The sequence below is a fragment of the Salmo trutta genome, chromosome 18, assembly GCF_901001165.1.
Source record: "Salmo trutta chromosome 18, fSalTru1.1, whole genome shotgun sequence".
Lineage (NCBI taxonomy): Eukaryota > Metazoa > Chordata > Actinopteri > Salmoniformes > Salmonidae > Salmo > Salmo trutta.
In genome coordinates this window covers 41,080,420-41,107,293 of record NC_042974.1, presented here as the reverse complement: position 1 = coordinate 41,107,293, position 26,874 = coordinate 41,080,420, and the positions used below count along the sequence as shown (strand labels likewise).

Genomic DNA, 26,874 nt, shown 5'->3' with positions numbered 1-26,874 from the left:
GCATGAAATGCATTTATAAAAGGCTGTGTGTAAATGCCTGTCAGAGATATCCTTGATAGCAGGAAAGGGGTAGAGTCAAGTGCAGGAGACTGAGGTCCGTTGGAACAGATGTTTAATAATCACCAATAAATAAAGTCGCCACAAGGCAGGGTGCGCAGAATAAGACAGGAGGACAGCTCCAAAATCAAAACACACGGGGCGCAGCCTGGCAACCCTAATGCCTAATCCAAAAATTACGCGGCGTAGCTGAAGCAGCGCAAAATGCCGACTATCACAAAGAACATGACATGAAACAATCCCGCACGAATTCCCAAACAAAAAAGACAAACTAAATACCCCCCTACTAATGACTAACAAGGAACAGGTGTGGACCTAGACAGACAAAACCAAAAGACACAGAAACGTAGATCGGTGGCAGCTAGTAGGCCGGCGACGACGATCGCCGAGCACCGCCCGACCGGGGAGGGGCGCCACCTTCTGTGGACGCTATGACAATGCCTCTACTCTACTGCTCTATGCCACTACACAAATGCAATGATATGCATGCAGTGCTTTATTATAAAGGTGATTTTCTTTTCTCATCCCTTCTGGTACCTGAGTTCCCCAGGTCACCCCCCCTCTCGCGCTCTTGGCAGCTCCTGATATCCAAATTAACAGTGTGCATTGTGCTTCGTTATTGGCAGACAAGTTTGGAAACCACCAAAACAGGCAGAAATTTCAGCCGGTCTTTTCAAACAGCTCTTACACCAAAAGGGCATAATCATAATTTTCACAATTTCAGTATTATTCCAACCTCATAGTGTGGAAATACAGTTGAAGTCGGAAGTTTACATACACTTTAGCCAAATACATTTAAACTCAGTTTTTCACAATTCCTGACATTTAATCCTAGTAAAAATAGTTTTAGGCCAGTTAGGATCACCACTTTATTTTAAGAATGTGAAATGTCAAAATAATAGTATAGAGAATTATTTATTTCAGCTTTTATTTCTTTCATCACATTCCCAGTGGGTCAGAAGTTTACATGCACTCAATTAGTATTTGGTAGCATTGCCTTTAAATTGTTTAACTTGGGTCAAACGTTTCGGGTAGCCTTCCACAAGCTTCCCACAATAAGTTGGGTGCATTTTGACCCATTCCTCCTGACAGAGCTGGTGTAACTGAGTCAGGTTTGTAGGCCTCCTTGCTCGCACACACTTTTTCAGATCTGCCCACAAATGTTCTATGGGATTGAGGCCAGGGCTTTGTGATGGCCACTCCAATACCTTGACTTTGTTGTCCTTAAGCCATTTTGCCACAACTTCGGAAGTATGCTTGGGGTCATTGTTTATTTGGAAGACCCATTTGTGACTAAGCTTTAACTTCCTGACTGATGTCTTGAGATGTTGCTTCGATATATCCACATAATTTTCCTTTCTCATGATGCCATCTATTTTGTGAAGAGCACCAGTCCCTCCTGCAGCAAAGCACCCCCACAACATGATGCTGCCACCCCCATGCTCCACGGTAGGGATGGTGTTCTTCGGCTTGCAAGCCTCCCCCTTTTTCCTCCAAACATAACGATGGTCATTATGACCAAACAGTTATATTTTGTTTCATCAGACCAGAGGACATTTCTCCAAAAAGTACGATCTTTGTCCCCATGTGCAGTTGCAAACCGTAGTCTGGCTTTTTTATGGCGTTTTGGAGCAGTGGCTTCTTCCTTGCTGAGTGGCCTTTCAGGTTATGTCAATATAGGACTCGTTTTACTGTGGGTATAGATACTCCTGCATCTTCACAAGGTCCTTTGCTGTTCTTCTGGGATTGATTTGCACTTTTCGCACCAAAGTACGTTCATCTCTAGGAGACAGAACGCGTCTCCTTCCTGAGTGGTATGACATCTGCGTGGTCCCATGGTGTTTATACTTGCATACTATTGTTTGTACAGATGAACTTTGTACCTTCAGGCGTTTGAAAATTGCTCCCAAGGATGAACCAGACTTGTGGAGGTCTATAATATTTTTTCTGAGGTCTTGGCTGATTTATTTTTTGATTTTCCCATGATGTCAAGCAAAGAGGCACTGAGTTTGAAGGTAGGTCTTGAAATACATCCACAAGTACACCTCCAATTGACTCAAATTGTCAATGGTGTGTGTACTGGGAGCGGAGTCAGGTGCAGGAGAGCAGAGAGTTGGGAGCAGGCTCACACTTTATTTAGGCAGGAGAAACCAACAGACGGACGCCACTGTGTCGAGGAGAGGAGCCAACTTCGGCGGAAGTCGTGACAGTACCCCCCCTTGATGCGCGGCTCCAGCGGTGCGCCGACACCGGCCTCGGGGACGACCCCGAGGGCGAGGCGCAGGGCGATCCGACCGGAGACAGTGGAACTCCCGTAGCAGTTCAGTGTCCAACACATCCGCCACCAGAACCCAGCACCTCTCCTCTGGACCGTACCCCTCAAATCCTGGATGGAATGGACGGAGAACGCCGGGACCCCCTCGATGTCCAGAGGAGGCGGAGGAACCCCCGCACCTCAGACTCCTGGGGCGGACCAGCCACCACCGGCATGAGGAGAGACACATGGAACGAGGGGTTAATATGGTAATCAGGGGGAAGCTGTAACCTGTAAATACCTTGTTCACTCTCCTCAGGACTTTAAATGGCCCCACAAACCACAGGCCCAGCTTCTGGCAGGGCAGGCGGAGGGGCAGGTTTCAGGTTGAAAGCCAGACCCTGTCCCCCGGTGCGAACACCGGGGCCTCACTGCGGTGACGGTCCGCGCTGGTCTTTTGGCGCAGCGTGGCCTGCTGGAGGTGACCATGGGCGGCTTCCCATGTCTCCCCCACACGCCTGAACCAATCGTCCACCACAGGAGCCTCGGTCTGACTCTGATGCCATGGTGCCAGAACCGGCTGGTACCCCAATACACACTGAAAGGGGGAGAGGTTAGTGGAGGAGTGGCGGAGCTCTGAGTTCTGCGCCATCTCTGCCCAGGGCACGAACGCCGCCCACTCCCCCGGCCGGTCCTGGCAATAGGACCGCAGAAACCTGCCCACATCCTGGTTCACTCTTTCCACCTGCCCATTACTCTCGGGGTGGAAACCTGAGGTGAGGCTGTTTGAGACCCCCAGACGTTCCATGAACACCCTCCAGACTCTCGAAGTGAACTGGGGACCTTGATCAGACACTATATCCTCAGGCACCCCGTAGTGCCGGAAGACGTGTGTAAACAGGGCCTCCTCAGTTTGTAGGGCCGTAGGGAGACCGGGCAGAGGGAGGAGACGACAGGACTTAGAGAATCGATCCACAACGACCAGGATCGTGGTGTTTCCCTATGAGGGAGGAAGATCCATTAGAAAATCCACTGACAGGTGTGACCGAGGCCGTTGTGGAACGGGTAAGGGATGTAGCTTACCTCTGAGCAGGTGTCTAGGAGCCTTACACTGGGTGCACACCGAGCAGGAGGAAACATACATGCTCACGTCCCTAGCCAAGGTGGGCTACCAGTACTTCCCAGTCAGACAGCGCACCGTCCAACCGATCCCCGGATGACCAGAGGAGGGTGATGTGTGGGCCCATTAGATCAAATGGTCACAGACAGCAGACGGAACGTACCGACACCCGACGGGACGCTGGAGTGGAGCGGGCTCTGTACGCAACGCCTGCTCAATGTCTGCGTCCAGCTCCCACACGACCGACGCTACCAGGCAGGAGGTCGGGAGAATGGGAGTCTGATCCATGGGCCGCTCCTCTGTGTCATACAGCCGGGACAGTGCGTCTACCTTCACATTCTGGGAACCTGGTCTGTAGGACAGGGTAAACACAAAACGGGTAAAGAACATGGCCCACCTTGCCTGACGAGGATTTTGTTTCCTAGCTGCCCGGATGTACTCCAGGTTGCGGTGGTCAGTCCAGATGAGAAAAGGGTGTTTAGCCCCTCAAGCCAATGTCTCTACGCCTTCAAAGCCTTAACCACAGCCAACAGCTCCCGGTCCCCCACATCATAGTTCCGCTCCGCCGGGCTAAGCTTCTTTGAGAAGAAAGCACAGGGGCGGAACTTCGGTGGCGTGCCCGAGCGCTGAGAGAGCACAGCTCCTATCCCAGCCTCGGACGCATCCACCTCCACTATGAACGCCAAAGAGGGATCCGGATGGGCCAGCACGGGAGCCGAGGTAAACAGAGCTCTTAGGTGCCCAAAAGCCCTGTCCACCTCAACCGATCCATGCAGACGTACAGGACCCCCCTTCAGCAGTGAGGTAATGGGAGCAGCCACCTGGCCAAAACCCCGGATAAATCTCCGGTAGTAATTGGCAAACCCTAAAAATCGCTGCACCTCCTTTACTGTGGTGGGAGTCGGCTAATTACGCACGGCTGCAATGCGGTCACTCTCCATCTCCACCCCTGATGTGGAAATGCAATACCCTAGGAAGGAGATGGCCTGCTGAAAGAACAGGCATTTCTCAGCCTTGACGTACAGGTCATGCTCCAACAGTCGTCCAAGTACCTTGTGCACCAAGGACACATGCTCGGCGCGTGTAGCGGAGTATATCAGAATGTCATCGATATACACCACTACACTCTGCCCGTGCAGGTCCCTGAAAATCTCGTCTACAAAGGATTGGAAGACTGATGGAGCATTCATCAACTCGTACGGCATGACGAGGTACTCATAATGCCCTGAGGTGGTAGTAAACGCCGTCTTCCACTCGTCTCCCTCCCGGATACGCACCAGGTTGTATGCACTCCTGAGATCCAGTTTAGTGAAGAAGCATGCCCCGTGCATTGACTCAATCACTGTGGCGATAAGAGGTAGCGGGTAACTGTACCTCACCGTGATTTGATTAAGACCTCAATAGTCAATGCACGGGCGCAGACCTCCATCCTTCTTCTTCACAAAAAAGAAACTCAAGGAGGCGGGTGAAGTGGAGGACCGAATGTACCCCTGACGCAGGGATTCAAAGACATATGTCTCCATAGCCACCGTCTCCGCTTGCGACAGGGGATACACGTGACTCCTGGAAAGTGCTGCGTCTACCAGGAGATTTATCGCACAATCCCCCCGTCGATGGGGTGGTAATTGAGTCACCACCTTTTTACAGAAGACGAGAGCCTAATCGGCATATTCTGGGGGAATGCGCACGGTGGAGACCTGGTCTGGACTTTCCACCATGGTAGCACCAACGGAAACCCCTACACACCTCCCCGAGCACTCTCGCGACCACCCCGTGAGAGCCCTCTGTTGCCAGGAATTGGTGGGGTTATGACGAGCCAACCAGGGAAGGCCTAGTACCATGGGAAACGCAGGAAATTCAATGAGGAAGAGACTGATTCTCTCCTCGTGACCCCCCTGCATCTCCATGGCCAGGGAGATGGTGGCTTCCCTGATTTAGCCCGGACCCTAATGGTCGACTTTCCAGAGTGTGTACCGGGAAAGGTCTAACCACAGGAATAATGGGGATCCCTAAACTAAGGGCAAACGCTCTGTCGATAAAGTTCCCAGCTGCGCCTGAATCGACGAGCGCCTTATGCTGGGAATGCGGGGAAAACTCAGGAAAACAAACAGGTACAAACAGGTGGACAACAGAGGACTCTGGATGAGAGTGGTGCAGACTCACCTGGGGTGACGCCAGAGTGCCCTGCCTGCTGCCTCGACTCCCAGAGGGACCAACCCGGCACCGACCGGCAGTGTGCCCTCAGCGGCCACAGATGGTGCACGTGAAGGCCCCTCCTCCAGCCTCCCTATGCGCAGCCCCTCCCAGCTCCATGGGCACCGGAGCGGGGGTGCTGGAAGATGGAACCGACAGAGCCCCCTCTGGACGTCCGCGGGTGACCAGCAGGTTATCCAACCAGATGGACAGATCCACCAGTTGGTCAAAAGTGATGGTGGCATCCCTGCAGGCTAACTCCCGTCGACGTCCTCGTCCAGGCTGCATTGGTAGTGGTCGATGAGGGCCCCGTCGTTCCATCCTGCTCCGGCGACCAAGGTCCGGAATTCCAGTGCGAACTCCTGTGCGCTCCTCGTCCCATGCCTCAAATGGTGCCGTTTCCCCGTTCTTCCTTCGGGTGGATGGTCGAAGACGGCCCGGAAGCGGCGGGTGATCTCCTCGAAGTGGTCCAACGCCGCGTCTCCTTCTCCCCATACGGCGTTTGCCCACTCCAGAGCTCTCCCCGAGAGGCATGAGACGAGGGCGGACACTCTTTCCCTTCCCGAGGGAGCTGGGTGAACGGTGGCCAGGTATAGGTCCAGTTGAACCCCTGCCACTGTGCTGCCGTCCCTTCATACTCCCTGGGAAGGGAGAGACTCATCCCACTGGAACTGGATCCGGACGGGACGGGTAGAGGTAACCCCGATTGCGCTGTTCGAGGCGCTGGAGAAACTTCCTGTCTCTCCCAGCAGTCCATGGTCTGGACAACGCGATCCATCATGGCACCGAGATCATGCAGCATTGCTGAGTGTTCCTGGACGTGCTCCTCGACTCCTCTGACCGGGGTACCTGCTCTTGCTGACTCCATTGTTAGGTGTGAGATTCTGTCAATGGTGTGTGTACTGAGAGCGGAGTAAGATGCAGGAGAGCAGAGAATTGTGAACAGGCGCACACTTTATTTAGGCAGGAGAAACCAACAGACGGACGCCACTGCGTCGAAACCTCCAGCCAATATGCCAAAGTGCAAAACGCGCAAACGGTCACAATAATTATGTACAAATAAACATACCTCGTGAAATAAAACACGGAATAAACGCACACCAGAATAGTGCGTCAAACATGACACGTAACACGAAACAATCTCACACAAAGACATGAGGGCGAACAGAGGAATAAATACATGTAATGTGATTGGGGAATGAAAACCAGGTGTGCAGGGAACAAAACAAAACAAATAGATAAATAAAAAATGGAGCGGCGATGGCTAGAAAGCCGGTGACGTCGACCGCCGAACGCCGCCCGAACAAGGAGAGGAGCCGACTTCGGCGGAAGTCGGGACACAAATGATGTCAATTAGCTTATCAGAAGCTTCTGAAGCCATGACATAATTTTCTGGAATTTCCCAAGCTGTTTAAAGGCACAGTCAACTTAGTGTATGTAAACTTCTGACCCACTGGAATTGTGATACAGTAAATTATAAGTGAAATAATCTGTCTGTAAACAATTGTTGGAAAAACTACTTGTGTCATGCACAAAGTAGATGTCCTAACCGACTTGCCAAAACTATAGTTTGTTAACAAGAAATTTGTGGAGTGGTTGAAAAACGAGTTTTAATGACTCCAACATAAGTGTATGTAAACTTCCGACTTCAACTGTATATATAAAACACAGGAAATCATGTTTTTGACTGCACTGGGCCTTTAAGGTTCAGTCATTTGCTCCAAGAGCTTATTCCGCTGTGTCATGTTCATAGTGGCACACACTTCCTTCTCACCTGCTGTCTTCTTTAGTAAGCACCTTCTGAAGCATGCACTTTATCCACTTTTTTCCCAGATGTAACAGATGATTTTTTCAATATAATGTCACTCTCTGTGTTTGTCCCCTGCTCTTATCCTGCCTTGTTAAGTTTACTGCAGTGATCAAGTGCAGCTATAATTATATCACAATAAATTAAACCTCCACAGAGCCCTGTGCATCATGGGTCCTGTGAGATGCATCCAATTGCATCTCACAGCTCAAAGGCTTTAGCAGAAGCAGTATGTTCTGCCCTATGTGACCTCAGTTGATTAAAGGCTTTAGTCAAAGGGAAAAAGGAGTTCACGTGCGGCTATGTTAACATGGTTGTAGATGTTTCTGTGTAAATGTAAGCTATGCATGTGCATGTCACAGAGGGTACGAGTTTGTGGTCTTTGTATGTGTGACTGTGTGTGAGAGTGTATGCTTTGTCCATTGCATGTTTGTGTGTGAGTGTGCGTGTCTGTGTGTGTGTGTGTGTGTGTGTGTGTGTGTGTGTGTGTGTGTGTGTGTGTGTGTGTGTGTGTGTGTGTGTTGGCTGTGCTCCATTGGTGTGTATAAGAGATGAAGTGGCAGGGCGGCAGAGCTGCGGTGCCCTGTGTGTGAGTCGGCCCTGCAGGCTGAGGGCACAGCACACTGACATGATGGAGCTGGCACCACAGAGAGAGAAAGAGAGAGTGAGGGGAAAAGCGAAAGAGAGAGAGAGCGGGAACTAGGAAGGGAGGGGGGGGTCGAGAGAGAGAGAGGAGGGCAGGGAGAGAGGAGGGGGGGGCGAGACAGAGTGGAGGAGATCTTTTCAGTGGAGGAGATAATAGTGGAGGAGATAATCTCAGTGCTTTTCATAGGTGCTTTTTCTCCAATCCTGAGTTAGGGCAGTATGCAGTCATAGATTTCACTGTCATTATCTTGTTTCAGGTACTGTAACAACAGTACAGTAATTTGATCATTTGGACATGTTTTGACCCTATACATGCCTCTCCTTTAGCATCTTTCTTCGGTTTTTCTCTTAGTATATCTTCTTATGTTTGAGTGACACTCTGGGTGTCTGTTCCTCTATTTTAGTGTTCATCCAAGCTACTCATATTTCTGCAATTATCTTTACTGTACAGTTCACCTGTCATCCTATCTGTCTGACTCCGTGTGTGTGTGTGTGTGTGTGTGTGTGTGACAATGCCACATGATCTCCTAAGTTACATCATGCATATCTTTAACATATGTACACTTGCATACATGAGACAGAAACGAGAAAGGGAAAAAAGGTTGGAAGATTCTCACCTAATTTTATCCTCAAACTAAACTCTCGACATGAAGTAGTATTCTAACAGACTCTGATTAACTTCTAAAAGCTAATTTGACCGGCTTTTCTTTGAAGAGTGGTTAAATCGTTTTTGCTCTCTCTCTTTCTCTCTCTCGTTCACACTTTCCAGAGCGGTTCCCTATATGAGCAAGAAAAATTGTTGTAATGAAGGAGTGTTTATGCTGCTTCTCCTTTTCAGCCCCAATGCTAATTGGTGACATTGCAGTTCAGTTTGGTCCAATTACTCGTTTCCTCTCTCTAAGTTGATTAGAAATCATCTCTCCTTCTTCTCTTGCTCAAGTTCAGCACAGAGACAATATACAAAGCTAAGTGGCTAATAAGCCTCTATCAGCTGTCCCAATTAATTCAAAATGGCTATCAACATTCTGTGCCGCTGCGACCTGAGGGATACTCCAGGCAGTTTGACAAACAACACTGCTTTGTGTGCTATTCTTTGTAACTGATAGAAAGGTAAACAAATTGGGATTGTGTTATCCACTATTTGGGCTCCCTTAGAAATCAGCCTTTTGCCATTCTGTGTGCCTGGGGGAATATAATTGGTTAACAGCTTGGTACTCTATGGTGTACAGATGGAATTGTCTTTCTTTTGGTAATTTGTGGATTGAGTGTGGAGGATTGGGTATCGATCTTGTAGCTCGCTGCTGGGTGTTTGTGATATGTTCTCCAATGGTTCGGATGATTGGACGTGTTATAAACCCCTTCCCCATGTTCATGTGATCCACTATACTGAACAACTAACCCTCAGTGCCCCAGTGTGCACACACACACACACACACACACACACACACACACACACACACACACACACACACACACACACACATACATACAATCAAAATGAACACACAAACACACACACAATGAAACGTACACTGTATCCGTCCCACTCAGCCCTCCCATCCACCCCAGAACTGCACATGGAACTCATTGGTTTGAATCTCATTGGTTGCGGATGACTTGGCTAAAGCTATATGTGTAAGAAACCCCAATAAACCCCCTAATACCTCTTTAATAGTGACAGTTAGTCTTCTCCTCTCCCCATTAGTGCAGTAAGCCGCCCTGTTTGGGATTAATTGCAGGCTGAGTTAATAGATTTGATGTGGAATGATGGACTGTTACTGATTGGGCTTTGAAATATGGCCAAGCCAACGAGCGGTGTTGGAGGGGAGGAAGAGTCTGTTCCAAACAATCCCAGTTACACTCCTGCCAGCAATATGGAGCTACAACCATCATAGGGTTGTGTGAGACTTTCATGATTATTTATTTATTTTCCAAAAGTTTTTAGACATTGGTGAAGAAATTGGTCATAGCTTGACGTACTGTACGGTCATATTTAATCAAACCTGTCAAACCTGCACACACATGCACCTATAGTGACAACTGTAAGTATGTACCATACTGTCAGTATATGGTTCACATCACTAACTAGGCAAATTCCTCAGTCTGATAGTTTATGTACTGTACTAGTGGTTTTCCAGAACATATGAGAAAGAGCATTTCCACAGCCTTTCAGCTGGCTTGGCTTGGAAATGTCACGCTAATTACAACTCTTTAGCCCTTTACGATGTGGTCATTGCTTCTAAGCCATTTTCTAGCTGTACACGGAGGGCGTTATGAAGATAGCGATTGTCTTGGACTTCTACACTACTTCCTGCCTTGGTGGTTTGGTTCTTTGACCTCCAGGACTTGTGAAAGACAGGCTTTGTGTGATCTAATGTCCAAATGTCATTGGCATTGGGATCATTCTATGTGACATTGCTCTGTGTAAGATGGCCACTTTCCTTGACCCACTCCATGGGTCCAATTGATCTCATGCTATTTCCCCATATTTCACTTGGTTTACCTCCTCAGTCTTAAAGTCCATTTCATCGTATTCGGTGCTGCTAGCCCTTTGGCGGGCATTTTTGTAGTTTTCTCTAAGGTAAAAAGACATGCAGCACTCTATGCAGGCACATGGAGAAATGACAACTGTCAAGGCAACCACATCTTCCGTAAAGTACAGTCGTGGCCAAAAGTTTTGAGAATGACAAAAGTATTAATTTTCACAAAGTCTGCTGCCTCAGTTTGTATGATGGCAATTTGCATATACTCCAGAATGTTATGAAGAGTGATCAGATGAATTGCAAAGTCCCTTTTTGCCATGCAAATGAACAGAATCCCCCAAAAACATTTCCACTGCATTTCAGCCCTGCCACAAAAGGACCAGCTGACATCATGTCAGTGATTCTCTCGTTAACACAGGTGTGAGTGTTGACAAGGACAAGGCTGGAGATCACTCTGTCATGCTGATTGAGTTCGAATAACAGACTGGAAGCTTCAAAAGGAGGATGGTGCTTGGAATCATTGTTCTTCCTCTGTCAGCCATGGTTACCTGCAAGGAAACACGTGCCGTCATCATTGCTTTACTCAAAAAGGGCTTCACAGGGAAGGATATTGCTGCCAGTAAGATTGCACCTAAATCAACCATTTATCGGATCATCAAGAACTTCAAGGAGAGCGGTTAAATTGTTGTGAAGAAGGCTTCAGGGCGCCCAAGAAAGTCCAGCAAGCGCCAGGACCATCTCCTAAAGTTGATTCAGCTGCGGGATCGGGGCACCACCAGTACAGAGCTTGCTCAGGAATGGCAGCAGGCAGGTGTGAGTGCATCTGCACGCACAGTGAGGCGAAGACTTTTGGAGGATGGATGGCCTGGTGTCAAGAAGGGCAGCAAAGAGGCCACTTCTCTCCAGGAAAAACATCGGGGACAGACTGATATTCTGCAAAAGGTACAGGGATTGGACTGCTGAGGACTGGGGTAAAGTCATTTTCTCTGATGAATCCCCTTTCCGATTGTTTGGGGCATCCGGAAAAAAGCTTGTCCGGAGACGACAAGGTGAGCGCTACCATCTGTCCTGTGTCATGCCAACATTAAAGCATCCTGAGACCATTCATGTGTGGGGTTGCTTCTCAGCCAAGGGAGTGGGCTCACTCACAATTTTGCCTAAGAACAGAGGCATGAATAAAGAATGGTACCAACACATCCTCCGAGAGCAACTTCTCCCAACCATCCAGGAATACTTTGGTGATGAACAATGCCTTTTCAAGCATGATGGAGCACCTTGCCATAAGGCAAAAGTGATAACTTAGTGGCTCGGGGAACAAAACATCGATATTTTGGGTCCATGGCCAGGAAACTCCCCAGACCTTAATCCCATTGAGAACCTGTGGTCAATCCTCAAGAGGCGGGTGGACAAACAAAAGTCCACAAATTCTGACAAACTCCAAGCATTGATTATGGAAGAATGGGCTGCATGCCAGGGCAGATTGCAGAGGTCTTGAAAAAGAAGGGTCAACACTGCAAATATTGACTCTGCATCAACTTCATGTAATTGTCAATAAAAACCTTTGACACTTATAAAATGCTTGTAATTATACTTCAGTATTCCATAGTAACATCTGACAAAAATATCTAGACACTGAAGCAGCAAACTTTGTGAAAATTAATATTTGTGTCATTCTCAAAACTTTTGGCCACGACTGTACATTGACACATTGACAAATCTTTCGAGGAGACGATTACGCCGGCCATTCAAAACATTTCTAAGGTATTTCTAAAGTATTAATAGTGCTCACTTTAGATCAGGTACTGCAAAATGTGATTTGTAAAATGGTTTAAAAGAACACCTAATCGTATGAATAATTCATACATTTTTCAAAAGTTGTGTGAATAACTATCTATATAGCATTTCCAAATTTACAAAACGTATGTGTACTAATAAATAAATGGTGAGCAAACTATTTATGAATGCCTTATAAATGGTTATTACTGAACGTTATAATAAAGCGTTAACAGATTGGTCATGTGACAGCTCGACCATGAAAAGAGTCACTACCCCCTTGTGACGTCATGCTAGTTCTATGAATTATTAAATATTTAAAGAATAGGTTTGATTGTATGCAGCTACTTTTGTCCTTACCTCCCCATGGTACTGTTGTGAAATTATTTTATATTTCATGTAAATACTAGAATGAATAGATAATGGGTGATGAGCTAATTAAATTCGCATTTACATTTTAGTCATTTAGCGGACACTCTTGTCCAGTGCGACATACAGGAGCAATTAGGGTTAAGTGCTCAACAGCACATCAACAGATTTTTTTTACCTAGTCTGCTCTGGGATTCAAACCAGCGACCTTTCGGTTACTGGCCCAACGCTCTTAACGACTAGGCTATCTGCCGCCAATTTATTGATTGATTGGTTGATTGATTGTGCTGTTTCCTCCTGCAGCTGTTTCCTGTCCCTGTTGCTGGTGGCAGCGGTGGTGTGGAAGGTCAAACAGACGTGCTGGGCATCCAGGAGGAGAGAGGTAGGTCATAGGTCAATCTCCTCAGCTGACCTGATTGTTGGAAATCTACCAATGGTCACATGCCACATCATTTACTGCGCAGACGGGTATCAGATTACTATATCTTAGGATGCAGATGGATCTGGCGGGGGACTGGAATGTAGTCTGCCTGGAACGCGACCCATGAGCGGATCACACAGTACAACACCAGATTCAAACCCCCTTACTGGCACAAATGAGAGGGTGCTCTATTCTCACTAACTCAGACTCTGGGTTTGTGTTTGTGTCTACAAATATGTGTATGTTTTGTGTTTGTCCCTGTCTCTGTGGGTTTTAACATAAATACATGATTTCCTATGCAGTGCTAAGAGCTTCTGGTACTCTATATGTACACTGAGTATACAAAACCTGCTCTTTCCATGACATAGACTGACCAGCTAAATCCAGGTGAAAGCTATGATCCCTTTTTGATGTCACCTGTTAAATCCACAGGTTAAAGAAGGATTTTTAAGCCTTGAGACAATTAAGAAATGGATTGCGTGTGTGTGTCATTCAGAGGGTGAACACAAGATTGAAGTGGCTTTGAAGAGGGTATGGCAGTAGATGCCAGGCACACCGGTTTGCAATGCTGCTGGGTGTTTCATGCTTAACAGTTTCCCGTGTGTATCAAGAATGGTCCACCACCCAAAGGACATCCAGACAACTTGACACTGTCGGAAGTGTTCGATTCAGCATGGGCCAGCATCTCTGTGGGAATGCTTTCGACACCTTGTAGAGTCTATTTCCCCAACACATTTTCTCTGTTTTGAGGGCAAAAGGGGTGCAACTCAATATTAGGAAGGTGTTCCAAAATTATTTCTTCACCTTTTCATGGACAATTGAACAGACCAGATCCTCAAAGACATTGACTGACCTTGTGTGTGACTCTACATGTCAACAAAGTAGGTTAGACTAGAATGTTTTCATAATGGTAGTAGTCTCCCCATTACATTCTGTACCACACCCACTGTGTGCTGTTCACTAGTAGCTTCCCCTGCAGGCAAGGCTTCATTTCCCCCCTCCAGTGCAAAGGCAGCTCCCGACCCCCCGGCTGTTCTGAAGGTTGTGTTAATGTCACCCGCTCTGCAAACACGACTCACTCCTTAACGAGCGGAGCGCAGCGATAAACAAGGCCATTCCCCTTAATTACTGCTCCTCATGATCCAATTAACTCTGACGGAGTGATGCTTAACGAAGTGGAATGGAGTGATATATCACTTAAAGCTGCAACAGATGCCACATCCGTTTCATTTGTCTCTGTTTCTACTCTTCTGTTTTCTTTACAGGCCGCAAAACGGTGCCATAAATACACGCATACCAATGTGCAACTTAAATAAGTGATGATTGGGCTTTTAAAATCAATACAAACATCAGTGTGGATTTAATTGAGATGTAACATGCTCGGTTTCTGTGAAATCCATTGAGATTTGACAAGAGGACTCTTATAGTTAAAACACTGGGGGTTTTGTCCCTCCTTTGCCAAGGCTGCCACAGTTGGTGGTTTTCTCTTCATCAAATGCTGTGCTTTCAGATGTGTAATGGTTTTAATATCACAGAGGGGGTTATTCCCGCCTGTTTTAGCTCTGTCCTTTTATCAAAATGTGCACATCTTATTAGTCCATTTTACTTTCATATCTTGTGTTTCAGATGATTAAGTGATTTTTCTGTTAGTGGGACGGCTATTGATTTAGCCAAGTCTTTTTAAAGTTCTCTGCAACATTTCAATTATACCTACAGGAAGATTTCTGCTGTACTGTATCTACTGTTGCAGAAATGTGTGTATGGGGTTTGGATTGCCACAGAGAATATAAAATATAGCTACTGTACCTGTACTACACACCTGTGTGTGCTTATGCGGCAGACTTGAACCCAAAACGCCAAGTTTTATGCCATTATGAATGAATGGTGGTGACATCTGCAGTGTAGTGTAAAGTCTCCTCTTACCTGGCTAGCCCTGTATTTGTTTAGCCTTGTTTCCCAGTGAGAGCACACTTGCTTGTGGACACATCTACATTATTAATGAGGAAGAGTCCCATGTCACAGAAGAGCTGCAATGCTGCATTCACTGTGCCTCACTCTCTTTGTGGACACTAACACTTAGCTTGAATGTAGCATGTCACCCATGGGGTAAAGTCCAGGGGAACTGATATCAAATATTTTCAGCTGCATTAGTTATTTTACTACATCCCATATATTACAGGGGGTTGTAGTCCTATTTTATGACCATGGTTAGAACAGAGAGGTACAGTTGAAGTCGGAAGTTTACATACACCTTAGCCAAATACATTTAAACTCAGCTTTTCACAATTCCTGACATTTAATCCGAGTTAAAATTCCCTGTCTTAGGTCAGTTAGGATCACCACTTTATTTTAAGAATGTGAAATGTCAAAATAATTGTAGAGATAATGATTTATTTCAGCTTTTATTTCTTTTTTCACATTCCCAGTGGGTCAGAAGTTTACATACACTCAATCAGTATTTGGTAGCATTGCCTTTAAATTGTTTAACTTGGGTCAAACGTTTCGGGTAGCCTTCCACAAGCTTCCCACAATACATTTTGGCCCATTCCTCCTGACAGAGCTGGTGTAACTGAGTCAGGTTTGTAGGCCTCCTTGCTCGCACACGCTTTTTCAGTTCTGCCCACACATTTTCTATGGGATTGAGGTCAGGGCTTTGTGATGGCCACTCCAATAGCTTGACTTTGTTGTCCTTAAGCCATTTTGCCACAACTTTGGAAGTATGCTTGGGGTCATTGTCCATTTGGAAGACCCATTTGCGACCAAGCTTTAACTTCCTGACTGATGTCTTAAGATGTTGCTTCAATATATCCACATCATTTTCCCGCCTCATGATGCCATCTATTTGTGAAGTGCACCAGTCCCTCCTGCAGCAATGCACCCCCACAACATGTTGCTGCCACCCCCGTGCTTCACGGTTGGGATGGTGTTCTTCTGCTTGCAAGCCTCCCCCTTTTTCCTCCAAACATAACGATGGTCATTATGGCCAAACAGTTCTATTTTTGTTTCATCAGACCAGAGGACATTTCTCCAAAAAGTATTATCTTTGTCCCCATGTGCAGTCGTTTTACTGTTGATATAGACACTTTTGTACCTGTTTCCTCCAGTATCTTCACAAGGTCCTTTGCTGTTGTTCTGGGATAGATTTGCACTTCTCGCACCAAAGTACGTTCCATTCTAGGAGACAGAACGCATCTCCTTCATGAGCGGTATGATGGTTGCGCGGTCCCATGATGTTTTTACTTGCGTACAATTGTTTGTACAGATGTACAGAACATTGTACCTTCAGGCGTTTGGAATTGCTCCCAAGGATGAACCAGACTTGTGGAGGTCTACAATTTTTTTCTGAGGTATTTGGCTGATTTCTTTTGATTTTCCCATGATGTCAAGCAAAGAGGCACTGAGTTTGAAGGTAGGCCTTGAAATACATCCACATGTACACCTCCAATTGACTGAAATGATGTCAATTAGCCTATGAGAAGCTTCTAAAGCCATGATATAATTTTCTGGAATTTTCCAAGCTGTTTAAATGTACAGTCAACTTAGTGTATGTGAACTTCTGACCCACTGAAATTGTGATACAGTGAATTATAAGTGAAATAATCTGTATGTAAGCAATTGTTGGAAACATTTCTTGTATCTTGCACAAAGTAACCGACAAAGTAACCGACATGCCAAAACTATAGTTTGTTAACAAGAAATTTGAGGAGTGGTTGAAAAACTAGTTTTCATGACTCCAACCTAAGTGTATGTTAACTTCCGACTTCAACTGTATGTAGTTAAATACAAATAAATGAATAAGATGTCTGCCAAAAAGATAGTGTGAGAACTGTTCTAGCAACTGCATGCCTGTGGTCAGTTGAGGAATGGAGTGTTAACATGTTTGTGTGTGTCTCTCTCACTCTCACTCTCACGCACACACACTTTTAGTAGGGTTTTAGCTGTGTGTGAGGGTAGATGGTGGAGAGAAGTGAGGGAAAGGACAGAGGATCCATTACTAGACTTAGGTAAACACACACGTGCGCGCACATTGTCAGAACCAGTGAAAAGCAATTGTCTGACTTCAGTGCTGGCAGCTCATAACTTTGTGATTAACTACGCAGGAGTCTTCCTACCTACTTCCTTCATTACTCACCCTGCACCATCAAGCGGGAAATTAACAATGCAAATCAATGGAGCTGGATGCTGTATTTTTATGATCTTCCTGTTTTGATGTTATTAAAGCAGGAGTGATGAGATACATTGTTGATGTTACAGTAGGTGCTCGGGGACTTGGTCAATTGGACCAAATGGGGCTGATATATAATAGCCGTTATTATTTTTCGGGCTCCAACAGTCATTTCTGAAGAAGTTCTCATTTCTCTTTAAGATTGCCTTGTTAATATAATTTATCATGTGTTGTAAACAAGAAGTCTTTGGGTTGTTGTTGTTTTAAGCAGTTATATAAGTGACACAAAAAAAATGAATATTATAAATTATATTCAGGCCCCTGGGGGAATCGATGCTGCATCACGGTCCTCTGACGTGATTAGAGGACTCCTTTGCTCCATGTAAACCGCATGTGCTTTGGGCTTCGGTAAATCATTAGCGTGAATAAAGCTTGTATGCAGTTTTATCTATATCAGTGTATTAATGTTGCACGGTATACAGGTTCCACAGCAATATCACAGTACCAAAACGTCATGATCCTTATGATACCAACATTTTAGAATACCGTAGTACCATTTCATATGATACTACTTCATTTTTCGGCCCTACCAATCTAAAGAACCCGCTGGCGCCTGTTATAACATGTTAATGAATTCTGTTTTGTTTATAAATTCAGGCGCATTTTTTTAAGCAATGTGCCGGTCCAATAATGTCCACCTCACTTTCAGACCCATATTATATCACGTGTGGGAGCTGCAATCAGCCAGCCGGCAGCCGCATCCCCTTCCAGCCATCACTCGCCTGCTTCTCTCCGTCCGCACATCTATTCCTGAACGTTTTTGAAGTATAATTTAGCTGTGATTATGACTGGGGATGCAGTCTCTGATGAGTGTTACATTTGTGTATTTGATACATTGGAGCAAACCATGTCGTGGGCCGTTTTAAACTAATTCCAGGTTGCTAATTATTGGTTAGATGAAAAAAAAATCTGTCACATTACCTAGCTAACAACTTTCTAACTTGACAGTAGGTCTAGTCAAATTTGATTGGAACAGGAAGAAAGGGAAAGGTTCTGTTACTCATGAGATGTGCTTTATAGGTAGGATTCATATAGGCCTAATGTAAGCCTAAAATATATAAAACATCTATTTCTTACATTTACATTACATTTAAGTCATTTAGCAGACGCTCTTATCCAGAGTGACTTACAAATTGGTGCATTCACCTTATGATATCCAGTGGAACAACCACTTTACAATAGTGCATCTAAATATTTTAAGGGGGGGGGTTAGAAGGATTACTTTATCCTATCCCAGGTATTCCTTAAAGAGGTGGGGTTTCAGGTTTTCTTGGTGCCTTACGTTTCTAAAGTTGGTATCGGTATGTTTGTGGGAGAGAGAGTGGTGTGTTTATGAGTGAGAGGGTGACAGAGAGAGTGTGTGTGAGGGAGAGAGGGTGGGACAGTCTATGTGGGTCTGTTTACTGAAGAGTGAGGAAGGTTTCATGCAGTATTTTCCCCTTACTGACACAATGACATGCAGATCATTATGCATGTATATTACTTCCTCCCATTTCTCCAACCAAATCAAAGGTAGGCCTTTGCAAATATGAGCAAATCTCCATTATATGCAGTATTATATTATACAGTGTGAAGTTAAATTCTGTATGTGTTGTATTGAGTAGAAGTGTGAATATCAGTGACAGGTTTTTTGTGTAGCACATGCGCATAGCGTTTAGAAAACGGGAACAAGCGTCAGAGGGACGGGGCAAACAGGACGCTAGGCCACTCTGAATTTTGTCCCCGTGTAATTGCGATACTTCTTGGTATTGTGATACTTGGCCTGGTATTGTATCGTTAGTAAAATGTTGGTATCGTGATAACCCTACAATGTATCCAGATCTTATAATGGATTCTTCCTTAGCTGTTAATTTTCTCTAAATCTAAAGGTACAACCTAGATTCGAGACAATGTCTTAAGTAGTTGAACATGGTATTAATCCAACCTCATGAAAGTGACAACCTGACACATACATATTTTTGTCAAAAACAACTTTATATCGAAGGAATGCTTTTGATTTGGCGGCCTGCACACGCGCAGTTTGGGGCGAGACGACCGTTAGACCCAGTGACGTGTTTCTGTGTATGAGCTCAGATAGCCAACGTCACCATGACATCGCCTACAAGCGTGATCGGGGATTTCTACTGGAGAAGCAGTTTCTGCCTATCTTCATACTGTACTGTCTTTGGTAATACGGTAAAGGCAAATGTCTCATTATTTGACTTAATTTCAATGTACTGACAGTTATATTGTAGCACTATTCACAGTAGTGCTTATCATCTTTTGGCACATATCCTATGGGTGAAACTCTGGAGGGATTGTTCTAGCGAAGGTGAAAATGGGATCTCTTCAGAGTTAATTATGGATCACAACCAGCAGAGAGAGAAATTCAACTGGGCTCATGCTAATTATATTTCCAACAATAATTTTGGGATATGAGATCAAACAATCAAAACTACTTTGAAATTGTAATGATGATGCACAAGACAGCTTGTACAGACCTCTTTGATTCCCCTAATAGGGCTGCCCCTCTGTAGACTGGGGAAAAGCCCTATTTTGACAACTAACCTCATTAAGCTTGCTCTTCATCTCGCAATCAATAAATAAACAAATAAACAAACAAATTAATAGATAATGGCTTTCTTATTTAATTGTCAATTTTATGCGTTACTGTGGTAATAATTTGGTTGTCTGATGGCCATGTTAAGCAGCTTACTGCCGTAAATTTGCTTTTTACATTAGCGTATACTCATATTGACCAAGGAAATATTCACACAGCTAAAATATGTATTGGGTTTAGTCAGATTTTAGAGTATGGAAGTCTCTCACCAGCTCCCCTCTGAAATTACCATCTATCCCCTCTAGTCTCCAGTCCAATGTAACTGCTATTCCAAACCACAGACAGATGTTGCCCAATTCTCTGATTAAATGCTGATTTATTCCTGTAATTTAGTTTAGCCGCTGTCGTCCTCAAAAGAGCAACATGAATTTTGTGGGCATAAATTAAACCATCATTTGTATGTGTGTGTGTTTGTGTGCGTTATCATATTAGGTGAGACTTGTTAAGGCTTGGCACTTCTGACCTTTTGGTGTCGGTATGATAATTACCACAATTCCCCATTACATTTATTATTTTAAATTAGACTTTGCATGAAGTAATTAACATATTGTGTCATTTCTTTGCTGTCATTATTGCACTAAAGTTTAGAGATATTCAGCTGTATGAGCTGCAAAAACATTCCATAATGAACAGAAATGTGATTAAATTTGAGGTTTTAAGGAAATTATTTTCTTAACTTGTCCCTGCTATTCTCAAATTAGCCAGATTTGAAAGCAATTACAGCTCCCAGGAATCACATTTAATAATTTAGATGTTTGATAGTCTAGTTATTGAAGTTATTATATTCTTCGGTAGTAGTGGAGCAGCCACCTATTGTGTTGAGAGAGAATTATTTTGATGAGAAAGTTAATCCCATAGCATATTCCCATAGGGCGGCGCACAATTGGCCCAGCGTCATCCGGGTTTGGTCGGTGTAGACCGTCATTGCAAATAAGAATTTGTTCTTAACTGACATGCCTAGTTAAATAAAGTTTTTTTTTTTTTTTAATTGCTGTGAGTTGAGGTGACTCTGAAGGCCTACAGTACTTGGCACCCTCTATAGACCTATCACTCTATGCAACACAGACCACAATCTCCTGTTGGACAGATTACGTTGTCTGGGCCAGTGGGCACCAAATCACCCTTACCCCATATTTGGCAGCCATTAATAGAGGTGGTAGATTAGGAGGGTTTAATGTGGCCAAGCATTGGCTCCCCTGGACAGCCTCAGTGTAAACAAAGCAAAGGGATGAGCCTCGATGCTGTGCTGCTTAACCTAGCCGCTGAACATCAGCAACACTCAGTCAGATAGGCTGCCAGCTATTCTGCGTGCCACCACAGCACTCGTCCAGGCGGAATCAAAGCCTAACCATGCTCTTTCATCATTGTATTCAAGACAGAAAGATAATCAGTTTTCTTTCCATTTAGAGATAGATTCATCGGAGTCGATTTGGTTAAAACCACAGTTTTTTCTTTCATATAGTGAACTGTATTATACCACCATGTTAGCCAGTCTACCATATGCTCTAAGCCATAAATCACAATTTTTCATCAGAATGATCAGATTATACATAAAGCATAAGTTAACACACCCAAGTTTGTGTTAGTTTGTTTTGGGTACAAGCTGTATGATCGATAATTGTTAATACATTGTATTGGGGTATAGGCCGACGAGGACACAGAAGTTGGAGTAAATATGAGAGACAGGGACACTATATCAGTCTTCAAACACAGCTGTGATGTTTACGGGCCCACTGTGCATTAATGACTCCACACTATCAGCTCCTCACAGGTGACTGCTTTTATCATCTGACGGTAGATTAGTCTGAAGGTCCCCAGCTTCGCAGGGATCTGAAACGCCCGCCGCCAAACTCCAATGTCAATCTTCAAAGGAGTCAGGGACCATGCGCCTAGTGCTCTGAGGGACGTGGCAAGGACGTCTCCCTGGAGCCATAACGTGGCCCACACCAGTTTTATTTGTGTTTGTTCTGGTTTCATTTATTTTCTTCCTGCAAAGTTCCCAAGGCTCACTTTTTGTAATAATATCCCCCTACACATTCTGAGGTATGTTCTGACATGCTGATCCTTGTTGTCATGGTGATTGATGGTGATGGTTGACTTCAGGCTGGTGTCTGAAATGGCTTCCATTTTATTTATTTTTGATCGTTTTTTGAGGGGTTAGATCAGCTTTAATATTGCAAGTAGATTATAGCTTCCATCAATGTAATTGCCTGCATCATTTCCAATTCCCCATATATTTTTTGTAAATAGATACACATATACAATGGATTCGGATAGTGTTTTGATCCTTACAAGTTACAAGTTTCCCCTCATTAATCTAAACACCATACCCCATAATGACAAAGCAAAAACAGTGTTTTAGAAATGTTTGCAAATGTATAAAAATGAAAAATTAAATATCACATTTACATAAGTATTCAGACCATTTACTCAGTACTTTGGTGAAGCACCTTTGGCAGCAGTTACAGCCTCGATATTCTTGCGTATGACGCTACAAGCTTGGCACACCTGTATTTGATGAGTTACTCCCATTCTTCTCTGCAGATCCTGTCAAGCTCTGTCAGGTTGGATGGGGAGCATTGCTACACAGCTATTTTCAGGACTCTCCAGAGATGTTCAACCGGGTTCAAGTCCGGTCTCTGGCCGGGCCACACAAGGACATTCAGAGACTTGTCCCAAAGCTATTCCTGCATTGTCTTAGCTGTGTGCTTAGGGTCGTTGTCCTGTTGGAAGGTGGACCTTCGCCCCAGTCTGAGGTCCTGAGCACTCTGGAGCAGGTTTTTATCAAGGATCTCTTTGTACTTTCGATCCTGACTAGTCCCCCAGTCCCTGCTACTGAAAACATCCCCATAGCATGATGCGGCCACCACCATGCTTCACCGTAGGGATGGTGCCAGGTTTCCTCTAGACGTGACGCTTGGCTTTCTAGCCAAAGAGGTCAGTCTTGGTTCCATCAGACCAGAGATTCTCATGGTATGAGCGTCCTTTAGGTGCCTTTTGGCACACTCCAAGCGGGCTGTCATGTGACTTTTACTGAGGAGTGGCTTCCGTCTGACCACTCTACCATAGAGGCCTGATTGGTGGAGTGCTGTGGAGATGGTTGTCCTTCTGGAAGGTTCTCCCATGTTGTCGTGACTTTACTTTCATTCATCTGATTACTGTTATTTATCTAATCAACTAACTTTAATAACTGTTTAATTGTTACCCAATTAAATTTATCATGTAACAATTAACTCATTAGGATTTGGGGCACCACGAGAGTGGTTCTTTAAAGCGTTACCATCCCCGAATTGAACTCTAAAGGCCTTTACCTATCACATCCATAAACAGTCAACTTATTAATCATAACCTTGTATCATATCATCATTCTGAACAGTTGTAACCTTGCATCTGCAAAAACCGAGCCTCACTTATAATTCAGTACTACACAAATTGGTTTAATTAATTATTTACTAGCTAACTATATGGTAACACAGAATAAACATACACACTTAATACATTAAAAACATGTCCCTAGCGGACCGACAGCTCTAGGAATTTAAGAATGATGGAGGCCACTGTGGTCTTGTGAACCTTCAATGCTGCAGAAATGTTATAATACCCTTCCCCAGATCTGTGCCTCGACACAATACTGTCTTGGAGCACTACGGACAATTCCTTCAACCTCATGGCTTGGTTTTTGCTCTGACATGCACTGTCAACTGTGGGACCTTATGTAGACATTTGTGTGCCTTTCCAAATCATGTCCAATCAATTGAATTTACCACAGGTGTACTCCCATGAAGTTGTAGAAACATCTCAAGGATGATCAATGGAAACAGGATGCACCTGAGCTCAATTTCAAGTCTCATAGCAAAGGGTTTGAAAATGTATGTAAATAAAGTATTTCTGTGTTTTAAAAATAAAACACCTGTTTTCACATTGTCATTATGGGGTATTGTCTGTAGATTGATTACATTTTTTTATTTATTTAATCAATTTTAGAATAAGGCTGTAACATAACAATATGGAAAAAGTCAAGGGGTCTGAATACTTTCTGAACGGACTGTATAGATACATATATGCAGGGTTGGGGAGTATCAGATTATATGGAATCCGTTACATGTAAGGGATTACAATTTTTTTGTTGCTGTAATGCGTTACGTTACCAGCAAAAATATTGTAATCAGATTACAGATACTTTGAAAAACTAGATGATTACTTTTGAGGATCACTTTTAAATTCAGAAAGGATGTTAGCTGAAAAAAATATTTGACAGTTATCTGTTTTCTCAATGACATTCAAAACATTTGAGTGAGTCTGACCACAAGTCAGAGACCACTGACTATGCCTAATTAAATAAAGGTTAAATAAAATAAAATATAATAAAAATGATGACACACCAAATGTGTTTGATGGATTGCGAGAAAAGAGCAGGAATAGGCTTTTGTAGGCTACAGTCCAAGTCTTCCAATGCTGCGACTGCTGTCAGTATCCAAAGATTATCACACTTGAATAAACACTTGGAGGTAAGGATGACAGCAGTGGTGAAGTCTACGGAGATACGGATATCACTAATTATTGATATCTACATAGCGCATGAATCACACGGCTGCTCTCTCATTTAGCTATTTGCGCATTGTGGTTGATGTGGATGGCGGTTCACAAATCTAAGTGTGTATTTGAACCCAATAATGGTTGAATTCAAGAAGTTTAAGCTACCTACAGTATCAGTCATTGTTTTTGAAACCAGTGGACAGCAAGGGGAAAATGTGCTCTTGTAACAGCTGCATCGTGCGGATCCAAGCCTATGGAATAATAGTTTGGCTTTTATTGCTCAATCTAATTCATGCTGATAAAAAAAAGAAATCCATAGGCCTAATGGACACATGCTCAAACTCACACACTTTTGATAGACTTAAGGGGGCAATCTGTAGTTGCTACATCCATTTTTGGACTAATAAATTATATATATTTTAGTGTAAAGATATAATTTAATAGTATTATTGTATGTAGTAAAAAGTGATGGGTTGGAAGAAGCATTCATAGCATTCGGCTTGCAAGCCTCCCCCTTTTTCCTCCAAACATAATGATGGTCATTATGGCCAAACAGTTCTATTTTTGTTTCATCAGACCAGGGGACATTTCTCCAAAAAGTACGATCTTTGTCCCCAAACCGTAGTCTGGCTATTTTTATGGCGGTTTTGGAGCAGTGGCTTCTTCCTTGCTGATCGGCCTTTCAGTTTATGTTAATATAGGACTCGTTTTACTGTGGATATAGATACTTTTGTACCTGTTTCCTCCAGCATCTTCACAAGGTCCTTTGCTGTTGTTCTGGGATTGATTTACACTTTTCACACTAAGTATGTTCATCTCTAGGAGACAGAACGCGTTTCCTTCTTGAGCGGTATGACGGATGCGTGGTCCCATGGTGTTTATACTTGCAAACTATTGTTTGTACAGATGAACGTGGTACCTTCAGGCATTTGTAAATTGCTCCCAAGGATGAACCAGACTTGTGGAGGTCTACAATTTTCTTTCTGAGGTCTTGGCAGATTTTCTTTTTGATTTTCCCATGGTGTCAAGCAAAGAGGCACTGAGTTTGAAGGTAGGCCTTGAAATAGATCCACAGGTACACCTCCAATTGACTCAAATTTTTGTAATTTTCCAAGCTGTTTAAAGGCAACTTAGTGTATGTAAACCTCTGACCGACTGGAATTGTGATACAGTGAATTATAAGTGAAATAATCTGTCCGTAAACAATTGTTGGAAAAATTACTTGTGTCATACACAAAGTAGTTGTGTCACATCCTGACCAGTAAAAGGGTCATTTGTCATTGTAGTATGGTCAGGGCGTGGCGGGGGGTGTTGTTTTTGTGTGTTTTGGGGTTGGTTCTAGTTTTCATTTTCTATGTTTTTTTTCTATGTGTGGCCGAGTATGGTTTCCAATCAGAGGCAGGTGTCTTTCGTTGTCTCTGATTGGAAGCCATACTTAGGCAGCCCCTTTTTCCTTTGGGTTTGTGGGTGGTTGTTTTCTGTAGAGCCTTACGGAACTGTTTGGTCATTTGTTTATTTTGTTTGAGTGTTCTCTCTAAATAAAGTAAGAAGATGAGCACTATACCCGCTGCGCCTTGGTCTGTCCCTTACGACGCTTATGACAAGATGTCCTAACCGACTTGCCAAAACTATAGTTTGTTCACAAGAAATTTGTGGAGTGGTTGAAAAACGAGTTTTAATGACTCCAACCTAAGTGTATGTAAACTTCCCACTTCAACTGTATATACACACAGTATATATACTCCCATAATTGGAGTTAACTAATGAACCTCAACACTTAGGCTTCTACTTCCAGCTTATACATACTTTATGCATTTTACTGACACAATCTATTTTACAATATGTATTCTTTTGTTTGTTTTTACTCCTATACTTCCGAAACCCCTCCCATCTATTTCTGAGGACCATCCAGTTTGATTTCTATTTGCCATATATTTTTTAACTGTGCTTTTTCACAAAAGTTCAGAACCCCTCCCATTTATCTCTTAACTCTTATTGCACTGTAGTCACTGATAGGTTTGTTTACTTCTTCTAGAGGTATCTCACAGCCTGCATACTTACAAGTGTATACTCATAGTGGGGACACACAGACACACATTGAAGGTAAGGTGCAGATGTATGGCCTCGCCAGCATGCAGTTAGAGCTCTCTCACGCTAGACTAAAGCATCCACTCTGTCCTCATGTCTCATTAGTTAGAACACAGCCTGCCTCTCATACAGCTTGGCATCTACATGCTCTCTCTTGCTTGTTGTGATCATCATGTTCTGGGTCCGGTTTCAGTGATGAGGGGGTTTGTTGCTGTCAGACCGATTCTAAAGCTGGAAGCGCCAATAGTGTCTGCTGGCAACATTTGAATGTGTGTGAATTTAGCCAGTGTGTATGTGTGAATGC

At 44.1% G+C, this 26,874-nt stretch overlaps 1 protein-coding gene across 2 annotated transcripts in view; it reads left to right on the top strand.

The window, feature by feature from the left end:
- Positions 1-26,874, top strand: part of LOC115153302 (attractin-like protein 1) — a 332,646-nt gene that overhangs the window by 191,394 nt on the left and 114,378 nt on the right. For both annotated transcript variants that reach the window (XR_003867679.1, XM_029698596.1), the window contains exon 27: positions 13,005-13,083. Coding sequence is in view for 1 of the 2 variants with exons in the window: in XM_029698596.1 (XP_029554456.1) it covers positions 13,005-13,083 (79 nt within the window). In the remaining variant the exon portion in view is untranslated. The remainder of the gene's footprint in view (positions 1-13,004; positions 13,084-26,874) is intronic.